The 18,232-nt window shown below is 42.1% G+C and overlaps 1 protein-coding gene across 5 annotated transcripts in view; it reads right to left on the bottom strand.

The window, feature by feature from the left end:
* Nucleotides 1–1,016: 1,016 nt before the first annotated feature.
* LOC133624092 (solute carrier family 2, facilitated glucose transporter member 1) overlaps nucleotides 1,017–18,232 on the bottom strand; it is a 29,940-nt gene continuing 12,724 nt past the window's right edge. For 2 of the 5 annotated variants that reach the window (XM_061987707.2, XM_061987708.2), the window contains 8 exons: nucleotides 10,362–10,522; nucleotides 10,003–10,243; nucleotides 9,773–9,935; nucleotides 9,525–9,709; nucleotides 8,440–8,541; nucleotides 8,252–8,353; nucleotides 5,059–5,262; nucleotides 1,017–2,221 (listed from right to left, as the gene is read on the bottom strand). In XM_061987707.2, coding sequence (XP_061843691.1) covers nucleotides 2,042–2,221; nucleotides 5,059–5,262; nucleotides 8,252–8,353; nucleotides 8,440–8,541; nucleotides 9,525–9,709; nucleotides 9,773–9,935; nucleotides 10,003–10,243; nucleotides 10,362–10,522 — 1,338 coding nt within the window. In that variant the 3' untranslated portion in view covers nucleotides 1,017–2,041. The remainder of the gene's footprint in view (nucleotides 2,222–5,058; nucleotides 5,263–8,251; nucleotides 8,354–8,439; nucleotides 8,542–9,524; nucleotides 9,710–9,772; nucleotides 9,936–10,002; nucleotides 10,244–10,361; nucleotides 10,523–18,232) is intronic. The other 3 variants (XR_009817962.2, XR_009817963.2, XR_009817964.2) reach the window with 3 other exon arrangements.

Genomic DNA, 18,232 nt, shown 5'->3' with positions numbered 1-18,232 from the left:
TGGACCAATTGAATGGGTACGCACCTTTCATCTAATACAAAACAAAGCGGCCAACGAACCCCCACATATGTTAAACCTTTGGAAAGGTCTTGTTCGCGCCGATGGGGGTACTTTAAGTTAGGAACATTTCATGTTACCATAGCGACGCTATTCACGAACAAAAAATAAAAAAATGGGCCAATTGAATGGGTATGCAACTTTTGTCTAATATGAGACGAACCAGTCAACGAACCCCCACATATGTTATACCGTCGGAAAGTTCTGTTTCGCGCCGATGGGGGCACTTTAAGTTCGGAACATTTCGTGTTACCATAGCGATGCTATTCACGAACAAAAAAAAGAATGGGCCAATTGAATGGGTACGCACCTTTCCTCTAATACGGGACGAACCGGCCAACAAACCCCCACATATGTTATACCGTCGGAAAGGTCTCGTTCGCGCCGATGGGGGTACTTTAAGTTCGGAACATTTCGTGTTACCGTGGCGACGCTATTCCGAAAACTAAACGCTATGGGCCAATTGAATGGGTACGCACCTTTACAATGGCGAATATGTCTCTAATTACACAGCCATACACCTTACAATCATATAACTTGGTATGTGACACATGCTAATCGTTAGCATGCTAACATTAAATTGCGAGCTTTTTGAGCTGATATTGCCACTGTTCACCCTAGTCATTTAACCTGGTATGTGACACTTGTTAACTGTTAGCATGCTAACATTAAAGTGCTTTTACACTGTTTCTCTTATTCCCCAGCCATACACCTTAGAGTCATATGACTTGTTATATGGAACATGCTAACTGTTAGCATGCTAACTTAAACATGGCAACGCTTCCAGCTAATATTACATTTTTTTCTCTACTTCCGCAGCCATACACCTTAGTCATATCACTTGTTATATGAAACATGCTAACTGTTAGCATGCTAACATTAGCATACATGCTAAATGTTAGCATTTTCATGTGAGCATGCTAATGGTTTAGGCTAGCTCTGTAGCTCAATTTGTACAGTTACACCTAAAACTGAGGGCTTAGGACACTTGGCATCATCTTCAAAGTACGGCGACCCCCGGCCAGAGACCCAGGGCACAGATAGCGGGCCCATCAAAATTTCCGCGGGGAATATTCTAGTTTATTATTAACTTTGTTTAATCCGAGATATACTGAGACTGACAGTTGAATTGCTTTGCAAACACACAGAGACAAAGTCTAAGTTCATGGTCTTCGTCATGGTGTTTTTGCAGCTGTACCAGTTTTTCCCCTCAAAATGTTTTGTCAAGAGGATTATTTGTACATTTGCAGAATGTGCTTGTTCCATTTGGGACCAAAGTAAAACAAAGAAAAACAATCTGAAGTTGTCGTAGTTATATTTTTAAGTTATCATGCAACGATTCTACCAGTCCGGGAAAAGATTTTGAGAGTTTGACACCACTGGTCTTGAGCAACAACAATAAAAATAACAACAATAATAAATTGTGTGTCTTTAACGAGTTCATCAGAATGTAATTTGGCAAAATGCTGTCATTGACATTTTCTGCGCTAAAATGAGCCATGTCCAAGGTCAAAAGGTACGTTTTTTCTGGCTCAGTCAAATTCACTGCGTCCGTGGCATCCCTGACTAGTTTATACGTTTGTACAGAATACTCACACCAGTGGCATCCCTGACTAGTTTATACTACAGAATACTCACACCTGTGGCATCCCTGACTAGTTTATATGTATGTACAGAATACTCACACCAGTGGCATCCCTGACTAGTTTATACTACAGAATACTCACACCAGTGGCATACCTGACTAGTTTATACTACAGAATACTCACACCAGTGCCATCCCTGACTAGTTTATACTACAGAATACTCACACCAGTGCCATCCCTGACTAGTTTATACTACAGAATACTCACACCAGTGGCATCCCTGACTAGTTTATACGTATGTACAGAATACTCACACCAATGGCCCACATTGTGGATTTGAGAGACGGAGTGAAGAGACTAGACAGACACATTTCTGGAAGGCGCAAAAGGGTTTGTTTTTAGTTGAAGGTGTTGAAACCGTTCTTAGTCTGCAATGGAAGGCTCTCCGCCTCCCTGAACTTCTCCATGATCTCGTCGAACGTGCGGCCCTTTGTCTCGGGAAGTCGGAACCAGGTAAAGGTGAAGCCGATCAGAGCCACGACCATGAAGATGAGGTAGGTGTATCCGCCAATGAGTTGCTGTGTGGGGGAAGACAATCTCGCATTTCAATCATGACAAAAAGGACGAATCCTCGGTTCTACAAAGCCCAAAAGTCTACTCTATACAGTATTTACAACCTTACTAGTGTTCACTTCACAGCCACAGATGGTTCATCTACTTATTGACATTATTTACACATGACTTTGTCTGTTACAGTCACTGTTATTTAGTTACTACAGTAATGTATTCACATCCACAGGAACCACATGGGTTAGTCTACTCTATACAGTATTTACAACCTTACTAGTGTTCACTTCACAGCCACAGATGGTTCATCTACTTATTGACATTATTTACACATGACTTTATCTGTTTCAGTCACTATGTTATTTAGTCACAACAGTAATTGTGTTCACATCCACAGGAACCACATGGGTTAGTCTACTCTATACAGTATTTACAACCTTACTAGTGTTCACTTCACAGCCACAGATGGTTCATATAGTTGTTGACATTATTTACACATTACTATGTCTGTTTCAGTCACTATGTTATTTAGTCACTGCAGTAATGTGTTCACATCCACAGGAACCACATGGGTTAGCCTACTCTATACAGTATTTACAACCTTACTAGTGTTCACTTCACAGCCACAGATGGTTCATCTAGCTATTGACATTATTTACACATTAATTTGTCTGTTACAGTCAGTTATTTAGTCACTACTGTAATGTGTTCACATCCACAGGAACCACATGGGTTAGTCTACTCTATACAGTATTTACAACCTTACTAGTGTTCACTTCACAGCCACAGATGGTTCATATAGTTGTTGACATTATTTACACATTACTATGTCTGTTTCAGTCACTATGTTATTTAGTCACTGCAGTAATGTGTTCACATCCACAGGAACCACATGGGTTAGCCTACTCTATACAGTATTTACAACCTTACTAGTGTTCACTTCACAGCCACATATGGTTCATGTACTTATTGACATTATTTACACATGACTTTGTCTGTTTCAGTCACTATGTTATTTAGTCACTACAGTAATGTGTTCACATCCACAGGAACCACATGGGTTAGTCTACTCTATACAGTATTTACAACCTTACTAGTGTTCACTTCACAGCCACAGATGGTTCATCTAGCTATTGACATTATTTACACATTAATTTGTCTGTTACAGTCAGTTATTTAGTCACTACTGTAATGTGTTCACATCCACAGGAACCACATGGGTTAGTCTACTTTATACACTATTTACAACCTTACTAGTGTTCACTTCACAGCCACAGATGGTTCATCTACTTATTGACATTAACTACACATGACTGTCTGTTTCAGTCACTATGTTATTTAGTCACTACAGTAATGTGTTCACATCCACAGGAACCACATGGGTTAGTCTACTCTATACAGTATTTACAACCTTACTAGTGTTCACTTCACAGCCACAGATGGTTCATCTACTTATTGACATTATTTACACATGACTTTATCTGTTTCAGTCACTATGTTATTTAGTCACAACAGTAATTGTGTTCACATCCACAGGAACCACATGGGTTAGTCTACTCTATACAGTATTTACAACCTTACTAGTGTTCACTTCACAGCCACAGATGGTTCATATAGTTGTTGACATTATTTACACATTACTATGTCTGTTTCAGTCACTATGTTATTTAGTCACTGCAGTAATGTGTTCACATCCACAGGAACCACATGGGTTAGCCTACTCTATACAGTATTTACAACCTTACTAGTGTTCACTTCACAGCCACAGATGGTTCATCTAGCTATTGACATTATTTACACATTAATTTGTCTGTTACAGTCAGTTATTTAGTCACTACTGTAATGTGTTCACATCCACAGGAACCACATGGGTTAGTCTACTCTATACAGTATTTACAACCTTACTAGTGTTCACTTCACAGCCACAGATGGTTCATATAGTTGTTGACATTATTTACACATTACTATGTCTGTTTCAGTCACTATGTTATTTAGTCACTACAGTAATGTGTTCACATCCACAGGAACCACATGGGTTAGTCTACTCTATACAGTATTTACAACCTTACTAGTGTTCACTTCACAGCCACAGATGGTTCATCTAGCTATTGACATTATTTACACATTAATTTGTCTGTTACAGTCAGTTATTTAGTCACTACTGTAATGTGTTCACATCCACAGGAACCACATGGGTTAGTCTACTTTATACACTATTTACAACCTTACTAGTGTTCACTTCACAGCCACAGATGGTTCATCTACTTATTGACATTAACTACACATGACTGTCTGTTTCAGTCACTATGTTATTTAGTCACTACAGTAATGTGTTCACATCCACAGGAACCACATGGGTTAGTCTACTCTATACAGTATTTACAACCTTACTAGTGTTCACTTCACAGCCACAGATGGTTCATCTACTTATTGACATTATTTACACATGACTTTGTCTGTTTCAGTCACTATGTTATTTAGTCACTACAGTAATGTGTTCACATCCACAGGAACCACAAGGGTTAGCCTACTCTATACAGTATTTACAACCTTACTAGTGTTCACTTCACAGCCACAAATGGTTCATTTAGTTATTGACATTAATTACATATTACTATGTCTGTTTCAGTCACTATGTTATTTAGTCAGTACAGTAATGTGTTCACATCCACAGGAACCACATGGGTTAGCCTACTCTATACATGTAAATATATTTGAATTCCAATTAGAATGAATCAATGACATGTCATTCTTTAAAGAGTTATTTCATTTTGTCCCATTTGAGCCTCCATAATACTATGCAGCCATACTGATACGTGCCACAACAAAGAGAGGAGTAGAAACTCACCAAGACGGGAGGAAAGAGCAGCGCCAGGACAAACTTCCCCCCCCAGTTCAACATGCTGGCGAAGGACATGGCGAGGGGTCTGCCAGGCTGATCAAACAGCTCGGCAGCGATGAACCAGGAGATTGGGCCGGGACCCAGCTCGTAGGCCGAGATCAGGCAGAACACCAGCAGGACCTGCAGGGTCGCCATCTCTGGGACCAGGTGCTGGACAGTTGAAAAAACACGTTTTTTTTAGGGGTGTAACAATTTGTTTTAACAACAAATTTGTAGTTTCGGATACGATTCAGGGTGGATATTATTCTTTTTGGAACGATCCGATCCGAAACGATTCAGTGAGTTCAAATCGATTCAGTCACTTTTTAGCAAACAGCTCAAATAAATATTGGATGCTGGATACTGGACAGGTGAAGTTCCCTATATTTCTGTTAGTTCTTGTAAGGGAATGATGTATGAATGACCACATGGACTAGTCTACTCTATGCAGTATTTACAACCTTACTAGTGTTCATTTCACAGCCACATATGCTTCATCTACTTATTGACATTATTTACGCATCACTTTGTCTGTTTCACTCACTATGTTATTTAGTCACTACAGTAATGTGTTCACATCCACAGGAACCACATGGGTTAGTCTACTCTATACAGTATTTACAACCTTACTAGTGTTCACTTCACAGCCACAGATGGTTCATCTACTTATTGACATTATTTACACATTACCGTATTTTCCGCACTATTAGCCGCACCTAAAAACCACAAAATTTCTCAAAAGCTGACAGTGCGCCTTATAACCCGGTGCGCTTTATATATGGATTAATATTAAGATTCATTTTCATAAAGTTTCGGTCTCGCAACTACGGTAAACAGCCGCCATCTTTTTTCCCCGTAGAAGAGGAAGTGCTTCTTCTTCTACGCAAGCAACCGCCAAGGTAAGCACCCGCCCCCATAGAACAGGAAGCGCTTCTTCTTCTACTGTAAGCAACCACCCGCCCGCGTAGAAGAAGAAGAAGCGCGCGGATATTACGTTTCATTTCCTTTGTGTGTTTACATCTGTAAAGACCACAAAATGGCTCCTACTAAGCGACAGGGATCCGGTTCATGAAAAGACGCAATCTCTACATCCGCACACGGACTACTATTTCACAGCAACTGCCTAAAGACTTTCAAGAAAAGCTGGCTACTTTCCGTGCATATTGTAAAAACAAGATAGCTGAAAAAAAGATCCGGCCAGAGAACATTATCAACATGGACGAGGTTCCACTGACTTTTGATATTCCTGTGAACCGCACTGTGGATACAACGGGAGCACGTACGGTGAATATTCGCACCACAGGGAATGAGAAGTCATCCTTCACTGTGGTTCTAGCTTGCCATGCTAATGGCCAGAAACTTCCACCCATGGTGATATTCAAAAGGAAGACCTTGCCAAAAGAGACCTTTCCAGCCGGCGTCATCATAAAAGCTAACTTGAAGGGATGGATGGATGAAGAAAAGATGAGCGAGTGGTTAAGGTAAGTTTACGCGAAGAGGCCGGGTGGCTTTTTTCACGCAGCTCCGTCCATGTTGATATACGACTCCATGCGCGCCCACATCACGCTAGTTTTTAATATATTGTTAAAGTTTGACTGACCTATCTGACTGTTTTTTTGACATTCCTTTAGCGCAGTTAGATGCGGCTTATAACCCAGGGCGCCTTATGGTGCGGAAAATACGGTACTATGTCTGTTTCAGTCACTATGTTATTTAGTCACTACAGTAATGTGTTCACATCCACAGGAACCACATGGGTTAGTCTACTCTATACAGTATTTACAACCTTACTCGTGTTCACTTCACAGCCACAGATGCTTCATCTACTTATTGACATTATTTACACATGACTTTGTCTGTTTCAGTCACTATGTTATTTAGTCACTACAGTAATGTGTTCACATCCACAGGAACCACATGGGTTAGTCTACTCTATACAGTATTTACAACCTTACTAGTGTTCACTTCACAGCCACAGATGATTCATCTACTTATTGACATTATTTACACATTACTTTGGCATTTTTGCTTTGATGGCTCTGACATGAGCCTTCCTGGCAAATTTCTGAGCAGCTTGCATTTTCCTTTTTGGTAACACTTTAGTATGGGGAACATATTCACAAAATGACTTCTCCTTGGCTGCCAGTTGTTGTGTTCTGGAAGTCGGTGCATTGCTGTAACCTGCTTTGCTGTCAAATCTGTCGTGTCTTTTGTGGTTTGAAGTTATGTTGTGGCTTTGTATCACTGGGTTGTGTTTGTTGTGGCGTTTGCAATGGTGCTGTAGTTGAAAGTTGTTGCGTTGTAATTTATGATATTGTTTTGTGACTTTTTTTTTTCAACCACATTTTAGGGCCTTGTGTTCAAATCCCAAGTTTTTTGACTGTCAAAAGTTCTTAGAGGGCAGTGAAGGCAGTAAATACACCTAGCTGTTGCTTGTCCAAAATGAATGTCACGGCCCGAGCGCAGACAAGTGTGCACTGCGCTGGGCGCATCTGCGGGAGTCCGGCTGCAATCAACCGCCAGCAATCAGCGCACCTGTCACTGCTCAGAGGACCTGCCTTCATAAGCCTGCACAACCTGCTATCCCGCGCCAGAACGTAGCCGTCTGTTCCAGTACAGTGCGCTGACTAATCAAGCTCAATGCATACTCTCTATGTGTTTCTTCTCCTCGGTGTTGACTGGTCTCGCGTTCCCCCTTGTCGTCTTCCAGCTGCAGATCTCCGTTCCCACGTCACGAGCTGTGTGTCTCGTCTCCCCGTAATCCCTCTGCTTCCCTGACTGCCCCTTGGATCTCAACCTTCCGCTTGGACACGGACCTTCGACTTCCTGCTCGTCTCACGGACCTTCGAGCCCGCCTTTCCCCTCCGGGACTTCCGCCTCTCGCTCAACACTCGGGTAACACACAACAGTTAATTCTACACAAAATCTCACACACACACATTTTGGATTATTTACACACTCCATTCTATTGTGTACATAATTATTATAATAAATAGAGCTAAAACGACGCCCCTCCTGTCTGTGCCGTCTCCTTCACGCTGTGAACACAACACTGTCCTTTCAAACCATCCTCTGTACACACAACACTGTCCTTTCAAACCATTTTCCTCAGACGTTTGGGATATTGCTTGAAGGGGAAGTGAAAGTGAAAGGGTCTTACCACTACAGAATCCACCACGGTCAAGAGCACGTTGCACAGGGCGATGCAGATGTAACCAGTCAGGAGCAACTTCCTTCTCCCGGCCTTTTCCATCAGGAAAAACTGAAGATTTGGAGAAAATGAGACACACCAGGTGTCACACACCTCGTGGTTCATTGCAGATTTGGAAGAAATAAACGTCAACTCACCGCCACCAAAGTGAAAAAGACGTTGACGGCCCCCACACCCAGAGTCAGGTACTTGGCCTCGTCGAACTTGGCTTGGAACATTGTGGTGGAATAATTGACGATCTGTAACGAAAGGCAAGAATTCACATGTGAAATATCGGAGCAATCTGAAATATGCTATAGTATAGTATAGCTATAGTGATGCATGCTTGGTTATGCTTTAAAGTCATATCCAAAAATTGTGAGAACGACTTTTCACTGTCAATATCAGCTTCTGAGTTTTCTGCTTGTGATGTGCCTCTGGATTTTTTCAAGCTTGAAAAACACTGATGTAGACCACAAGGAAAGGTTGAAAAACACTGATGTAGACCACAAGGAAGTGTTTTACATGTAGTAAGAATATATAATGATCCCTTTATGAAAATAGACCCGCTCATCGGCAGTGCGCCTTTTAATCTGGTACCACACTAAAGTTACAGGAGAATTTGTTATTTTCCCACTAAAAAAAACAAATCCTGGATGTTAGAATAATTATGTGTAAGTTATCACACAACTCTTATGTTTAAAGGCCGTTGCTATAGTTATTATCAATTGTGCTGAAGTTGTACTTTTCTATCTGTGCAAAGCGAATCGGCCTGCTGACTGCCAAGGGCGAACATCGAGTGCCGTGACGCAGACAGAGCAGAGACAGGGCGATATCACGAGTGTCAGCACATTTGCATTTCATTAATAGTCATATATTGTGTCTAACTGAGGCTGCTGAGATTACCCCCCTTCCTTCAGAAGCAGCCTGCGATGTAACCAGGGACCTCCCAAATAAATAGAGGAGCATGTGCGCAGGATTTTAGAGCGGAGGTTGTTTCTGTAACTAGAGTACAGCCCAAACGTCTCTCCTCATTGAGCAACATTGAACTCTGTCTCTGCATGATTCCTTGCTTCTTGTCTGTTTAATAGAGGTCATCAGTGTTTGAAGCTGACACTGGAACAGTTTCCCATTAATCTGTTTTAGTACAAAACATGCATCAAATTAAATAGACAACATTTTAGCCCGATTCAATGTTAGGATGAGTTCATCCTGGATAAATATGATGAAAATTAGCACACACCGCATTGAACCCGGACAGCTGGCTGCTCAAGGTGACAAAGAGGACGATGATGATGGGCATCCTGTAACTTCTCTTCTTGATGAAGTCGTAGACGGAGACACGGTGCTGGATGTGCGCGGCTTCTGCTTTCATCTCCTCCAGCTCGGCCTGCACCCGCTCTGGGTTCCCCCTCAGCTTGAGTAGCGCTGTTGGGATTAAGAGGGAATTCATACGCAAAGTCTGTTAAAAGGTGCTGCAAGTGTCCCCACCAGCATCCGCCTTGCTGTCCTCTCCCTGGTTGAGGAGCAGAAACCGAGGACTCTCGGGGCAAAAAGGCAGGATGAGGAACTGTGCCAGTGCCGGGATCAAAGACAGGGACAACATCATGTCCCAGAGGTCCGTCGTCCCCAACATTGTCTCCAGTCCGGCTACCTGCAGGAACCAAACAAACCTTTGTAGGACTAGATGCCGTTTTTGGCAGGGTTCTTTCTGGCCTCACCATGCCCAGCAGGATCCCTGAAGCGTAGGCCACCTGGTTGAGTGTTGCAAAAGCCCCTCTCAGGGCGGTGGGGGACACTTCCTGGATGTAGAGTGGATTGAGACTCATCACCAGGCCGCAGAACAGACCAAACAACAGTCTTCCCAGGATGAGAGCCTCAAATGATTCGATGGCTTTGGAGATGACCATCAGGCACGCTCCCACCACGGACAGACCGTTGACTATCAGGATGGAGTTACGCCTGGACAGGGGGGGGGGGGGGGGGGGGGGGGGGGGGGGGGGGGGGGGGGGGGGGGGGGGGGAGAGGGCGGACATTTTACAGACCAAGAACCGGTCTCCTTCCCCAAGTCTGTTTTCACCTTCCAAATGAGTCTGCCAGATATTTGACTCCCAGCGAGCCCAACAGGGCTCCGAAGTCCTTGATGCTGACCGACAGCGACCACAGGAGGGTCAGGCTGTGGTCTGAAATGGTTTGGTTGTGTCGGTCTGTCCAGGTTTCATTGAAGAAGACCTCAATGATCTAAAACAAACAAAGACTGTTGGAAGTGGAAGTGTGCATGCCACCGGGTGAGAATCCTCCGCTTTGTCAAGATGTCCCTCAATCCTTTATTCAAAACTACGCAAAGCGACGGAAAACTGGCACGCTCAAAAAAGTGTTAAGTAAATCATACACAATGTTGGCGTTAACGCTGTTGTTGTGTCTTTTTACTAGGGATGCAAAATTCCGAGAATGTTCAACGTTTCAGCCCGGTAAACTTTAAATTGAACTGATTTCATACCTGCCAACTTTTGAAATCAGAAAAACCTAGTAGCCAGGGTCCAGGGCCGTTAGGTCCAGGACAAAGTCCTGGTGGGGGGGTCAGGGCCCCGACGCAAAACGATTATTAGCATTCAGACAGGTTAAAATGTTGCTAAAACCATCACTTTTCTATCAGTCACAGTGACTTTTCAAAACAAAAATATGACAGCAAAAATCATATGGGTTGATTGACATGTTTATTCTGTAAGCTAACTTCAATAGTTTGAAATGATTTTGACAGTTAATGCCAGTTATCCTGTCAACCTTTCACAAGACTTCAATTTGTTCATTGAAAGTATAAACACTTTTTACAGTAAACAAATGGTAAAACAGTACTAAACAATTCCATAAAAAAAAAAATTGGTGTCATTATTAACTTTCTGTCCAAGCTTGTATAATCTACTGCCTTGTTCAATTGTAAAAAATATTCTGTGCCTAAAATTCACATTTCTATCACAATTATCATACTGTAAACATGGTAAACTAACTTCATTAAAATTAATAGTCCTGTCAATAGCATGGAATTACAATTCAAATGTCGTTTTTTTGTAAGCCTTTCAAAAGAATTCAAAATATGAAAAATTCATGAAAATGAATTGAAGCCATCAGACACTTGAAAAGTGGCACATCACATCTCTAATGTAATCATTTGAACTTTTCAACAGAAATAGCACTGCAAAAATATTAAGGACATACTTCTGTATTTTGGTAGTTATGCTGTCAACATTTAACAAGATTTCTTCAACTTGGACTTGAAAGCATAAATAGTATAAACACTTTTAACAGTATAACAGTACTAAACAATTCCAATAGATAACATTGCTGTCATTACCTTTTTGTGGCTAAAATCCTAATTTAGCAACGGCATTAGACTTGTGTTTTTTTGTCCCAACGTGGTCTTTTACATCGCTAATTCCTCCGTGTCCGATCGAAAAATCTTGTCTGCACAAGGTGCAATTCGCGTAGTTTTCACCCTTTTTGGAACGGATAATTATTCCCGGATAGGCTTTTGAATATTCTTCACGGAATGACTGCAGTTTTCTTTTCGGTTTAAGACTCGTTTGCGATTTTTCTCCGGCTGATTCCATGATCGTTCGCTCGTTTACTACACCCAGTTCTAGTGCTCACATTACCACACCCAGTTCTAGTACTCACATTACTACACCCAGTTCTAGTGCTCACATTACAACACCCAGTTGTAGTGCTCACATTACTACACCCAGTTCTAGTGCTCACATTACTACACCCAGTTCTAGTGCTCACATTACAACACCCAGTTCTAGTGCTCACATTATTACACCCAGTTCTAGTGCTCACATTACTACACCCAGTTCTAGTGCTCACATTACTACACCCAGTTCTAGTGCACACATTACAACACCCAGTTCTAGTGCTCACATTATTACACCCAGTTCTAGTGCTCACATTACTACACCCAGTTCTAGTGCTCACATTACTACACCCAGTTCTAGTGCTCACATTACTACACCCAGTTCTAGTGCACACATTACAACACCCAGTTCTAGTGCTCACATTACTACACCCAGTTGTAGTGCTCACATTACTACACCCAGTTGTAGTGCTTACATTACTACACCCAGTTCTAGTGCACACATTACAACACCCAGTTCTAGTGCTCACATTATTACACCCAGTTGTAGTGCTCACATTACTACACCCAGTTCTAGAGCTCACATTTCTACACCCAGTTGTAGTGCTCACATTACTACACCCAGTTCTAGTACTCACATTACTACACCCAGTTCTAGTGCTCACACTTCTGATTTTACTTAAGCCACTTTTACAGTTTTGTGGAAAAAAGTTTAATGTCCGACTTCAAGTCCAGTGGCAAAGACTTCTTCCACAGATGTGAGAACTTCACTGAGAACCCAGACTGACCCAGAGTGGTCCACCACCTTTTCACTCTACACCTCCCACCCACTGCACACCTTCACTACTGCACCTGTGTACTTCTTCACACATCACACCAGGGGATAATCCATTAACACACTTAAAAATAGCTTTTAAAAATGAGAAATGTATAAAATGATCAAAACTCATCTTACTAGTGTTGCTAACATTTGTGTTCACTCCTTAATGCTACGTAGTTTTCTGGGTGATACATGGCATCCATTAGGTAGTTTTCTGGGTGATACATAGCATCCATTAGGTAGTTTAGGTAGTTTTCTGGGTGATACATGGTATCCATTAGGTAGTTTAGGTAGTTTTCTGGGTGATACATGGCATCCATTAAGTAGTTTTCTGGGTGATACATGGCATCCATTAGGTAGATTAGGTAGTTTTCTGGGTGATACATGGCATCCATTAGGTAGTTTTCTGGGTGATACATGGCATCCATTAGGTAGTTTAGGTAGTTTTCTGGGTGATACATAGCATCCATTAGGTAGTTTTCTGGGTGATACATGGCATCCATTAGGTAGTTTTCTGGGTGATACACGGCATCCATTAAGTAGTTTTCTGGGTGAAACAATGGCCTCGTGCTTGGCAGCGGTGCTATAAATAGCCTCGCGCATGGCATTCGTAATGGCTCGATAGGAAGTTACGGGAAGCAGTGTCGATTGTCATTGTTGTTACGCGATTTCGTGAATAAAACTTAAAAAAAATAAATAAAATGTATTAATGAAAAACCGTATTTTTTATCACTGCAACCGTAACCCGGAATAGGTTGATGAAAACCGTACTAATTACGGGAAAACCGGAGTAGTTGGCAGGTATGTGATTTTATCGAAGATGGGGGGAAAAAATGCAGTTTTTTGGTGAGCCAAGAGTTAAGGGAAGATATCAGATTGTTTGCCTGCTGCAGGCCTTGTCTCAGCATTTATGGAAATGCCTGGAACATGTCAGGATCTGAGTGAGCACTGTTTGTTCAGTTGTGTCTTGATGCTGTGAGATATTTGTTTGCCATTTGTATGTCCTCCACATGACTGATCCACTTTTCCTCAGGCTGACCTATTTAGCGGATATACTGTATAACTAAAGAACTGTCACTCTTTGATGCTTCTCCTCAAGCCGGTGTATGAACACCCAAAAATGAGAACAAAATCTATTATTTGACTTGCCTGTTTGCTCCTCATTCCTCTAGTCGAGTGTTTTAACCTACCGCTTCGCTACACATCTAAAAATCTAACCTGGAGTTCTTACAGATATCCACCAATCAGCTAATACATAAATAAGTTTAATTCTATTTTATTTTGTTAGGGACTATGCTTACCTAGATTAGTGATGCTGTTAAAATATGCGTATTTTCTTTCTTTCTTTCTGTATTTATTAGACAGGGACAGTACAATGAAACATTGCTGCCCACAGGTAAGCCACGTCAAAGTTAGAAGACTTCTAGTCACAGGCTCATTTGCAACCCTGCTCCCTGGTTAGGCTTTTAAAGAAAAGTTGAGAAAAGTCAAAAACACAAGATTAAGACAAGTACAAATGGCGTCATTTGTGCATACTACACCCAGTTCTAGTGCTCACATTACTACACCCAGTTCTAGTGCTCACATTACCACACCCGGTTCTAGTGCTTACATTACTACACCCAGTTCTAGTGCTCACATTACTACACCCAGTTCTAGAGCTCACATTTCTACACCCAGTTGTAGTGCTCACATTTCTACACCCAGTTCTAGTGCTCACATTACTACACCCAGTTCTAGTGCTCACATTACAACACCCAGTTCTAGTGCTCACATTACAACACACAGTTCTCGTGCTCACATTACTACACCCAGTTCTAGTGCTCACATTACTACACCCAGTTGTGGTGCTCACATTACTACACCCAGTTCTAGTGCTCACACTACTACGCCCAGTTCTAGTACTCACATTACTACACCCAGTTCTAGTGTTCACATTACTACACCCAGTTCTAGTGCTCACATTACTACACCCAGTTCTAGTGCTCACATTACAACACCCAGTTCTAGTGCTCACATTACTACACCCAGTTGTAGTGCTCACATTACTACACCCAGCTCTAGTGCTTACATTACTACACCCAGTTCTAGTGCTCACATTACTACACCCAGTTCTAGAGCTCACATTACTACACCCAGTTCTAGTGCTCACATTACTACACCCAGTTCTAGAGCTCACATTACTACACCCAGTTCTAGTGCTCACATTACTACACCCAGTTGTAGTGCTCACATTACTACACCCAGTTCTAGTGCTCACATTACTACACCCAGTTCTAGTACTCACATTATACACCCAGTTCTAGTGCTCATATTACTACACCCAGTTCTAGTACTCACATTATACACCCAGTTCTAGTGCTCACATTACTACACCCAGTTGTAGTGCTCACATTACTACACCCAGTTCTAGTGCTCACATTACTACACCCAGTTCTAGTACTCACATTACTACACCCAGTTCTAGTGCTCACATTACTACACCCAGTTCTAGTACTCACATTACTACACTCACACATTCTAGTGCTCACACTTCTGATTTTACTTAAGCCACTTTGACAGTTTTGTGGAGAAAAGTTGAATGTCCGACTTCAAGTCCAGTGGCAAAGACTTCTTCCACAGATGTGAGAACTTCACTGAGAACCCAGACTGACCCAGAGTGGTCCACCACCTTTTCACTCTACACCTCCCACCCACTGCACACCTTCACTACTGCACCTGTGTACTTCTTCACACATCACACCAGGGGCTGATCCATTAACACACTTAAAAATAGCTTTTAAAAAGGAGAAATGTATAAAATGATCAAAACTCATCTTACTAGTGTTGCTAACATTTGTGTTCACTCCTTAATGCTACGTAGTTTTCTGGGTGATACATGGCATCCATTAGGTAGTTTTGTGGGTGATACATGGCATCCATTAGTTAGTTTAGGTAGTTTTCTGGGTGATAAATGGCATCCATTAGTTAGTTTAGGTAGTTTTCTGGGTGATACATGGCATCCATTAGGTAGTTTAGGTAGTTTTCTGGGTGATACATGGCATCCATTAAGTAGTTTTCTGGGTGATACATGGCATCCATTAGGTAGTTTAGGTAGTTTTCTGGGTGATACATGGCATCCATTAGGTAGTTTTCTGGGTGATACATGGCATCCATTAGGTAGTTTTCTGGGTGACACATGGCATCCATTAAGTAGTTTTCTGGGTGATACATGGCATCCATTAGGTAGTTTAGGTAGTTTTCTGGGTGATACATAGCATCCATTAGGTAGTTTAGGTAGTTTTCTGGGTGATACATGGCATCCATTAGGTAGTTTTCTGGGTGATACATGGCATCCATTAGGTAGTTTAGGTAGTTTTCTGGGTGATACATGGCATCCATTAGGTAGTTTTCTGGGTGATACATGGCATCCATTAAGTAGTTTTCTGGGTGATACATGGCATCCATTAGGTAGTTTTCTGGGTGATACATGGCATCCATTAGGTAGTTTTCTGGGTGATACATGGCATCCATTAAGTAGTTTTCTGGGTGATACATGGCATCCATTAGGTAGTTTAGGTAGTTTTCTGGGTGATACATGGCATCCATTAGGTAGTTTAGGTAGTTTTCTGGGTGATACATGGCATCCATTAGGTAGTTTAGGTAGTTTTCTGGGTGATACATGGCATCCATTAGGTAGTTTTCTGGGTGATACATGGCATCCATTAAGTAGTTTTCTGGGTGATACATGGCATCCATTAGGTAGTTTTCTGGGTGATACATGGCATCCATTAGGTAGTCCATTTCGAAAGTAATGGAAAGAATACTTTATGAACAGGTCGATAGTTACCTTGCTACTAATAAACTCATGTACAAATTCCAATCTGACTTCAGAACTAACCGCTCCACTGACACATGCCTTCTCTATCTGACTTCAGAACTAACCACTCCACTGACACATGCCTTCTCTATCTGACTTCAGAACTAACCACTCCACTGACACATGCCTTCTCTATCTGACTTCAGAACTAACCGCTCCACTGACACATGCCTTCTCTATCTGACTTCAGAACTAACCGCTCCACTGACACATGCCTTCTCTATCTGACTTCAGAACTAACCACTCCACTGACACATGCCTTCTCTATCTGACTTCAGAACTAACCACTCCACTGACACATGCCTTCTCTATCTGACTTCAGAACTAACCACTCCACTGACACATGCCTTCTCTATCTGACTTCAGAACTAACCACTCCACTGACACATGCCTTCTCTATCTGACTTCAGAACTAACCACTCCACTGACACATGCCTTCTCTATCTGAGCGAGCACATCAAACATGAGGTGGACGTGGGCATGGTCATGCTGGACCTTCAGAAGGTCTTTGACAGCGTTAACCACGCTATACTGTTGGATAAGTTCAGAGCAATCGGATTTGACAAAACCTCATGGAGCTGGATGCAATCTTACTTGGAGGGGAGGGAACAGGTGGTAGAGGTGAACGACACCGTGTCCCCCCCCACCCCCCTCAGTGAGCTGTGGAGTCCCCCAAGGCAGTGTATTGGAGCCTTTACTGTTCCTAATATACATAAAGGACTAACCCTAACCCTAACCCTAGGACCTTAAGAAAGTCAATGACTTCACTATAAAAGTGGGTGACATTGTTATCACCAGGAAAGATGAGGTCACCTACCTAGGTTCCATTCTAGAGGCTAATCTTTCCTGTGATAAAATGTCAACCAAGGTCATCAAAAAGGTTAACCAACGAACAAGATTTCTCTACAGAATCTCCTCTCTGGTCAACAAAAGCACCATGAATATTCTGGTCGGAACTCTCGTTCAAACCTTTTTAGATTACGCATGCACCTCCTGGTACCCTAGCACCTCCAAAACCCTCAAATCTAAACTCCAAACATCCCAGAACAAGCTAGTCAGATTACTTCTAGACCTCCACCCCAGATCACACCTCACTCCTAGGTGAGGTGTGGCTCAGGGTGGAGGACAGAGTAAAACAACTTGCACTGAGCCCGGTCTATAAAATCCGCTACACCTCCCTGATACCGAAGTACATGTCAAACTACTTCCTTAACGTAAATGACCGCCATAACCACAACACCAGGGGGAGCTCCACTAACCACGTTAAACCCAGATTCCCATCTAACAAAGGTCTTAACTCATTCTCCTTCTATGCCACATCAATATGGAATGCACTCCCAAAAGGTGTAAAAGAAAGGGCATCTCTATCCTCCTTCAAAACCGCAATAAAAGTTCACCTCCAAGCAACTACAACCCTAAACTAACACCCTCCCCGGATTGTTAACAATCAAACAATCAAATGTAGATACTTTTCTTATGCCTTCTGATCTCTCTCTCTCTCTCTACTTGCTGTCCATATCCTACCAAGTCAGACCTACACTGTTTCAATATCCATTTCTCTGTTCTCAATTGTTGATGACTGATGATAACAACCAAACCTAAACCCCGCCCCCCCCTCCACACCCCAAATTGTAAATAATG

This window comes from Nerophis lumbriciformis, linkage group LG26 (genome assembly GCF_033978685.3).
Source record: "Nerophis lumbriciformis linkage group LG26, RoL_Nlum_v2.1, whole genome shotgun sequence".
Taxonomy (NCBI): Eukaryota; Metazoa; Chordata; class Actinopteri; order Syngnathiformes; family Syngnathidae; genus Nerophis; species Nerophis lumbriciformis.
Note: the sequence above shows the minus strand (reverse complement) of the source record. Positions and strands in the feature narration are given on the sequence as shown.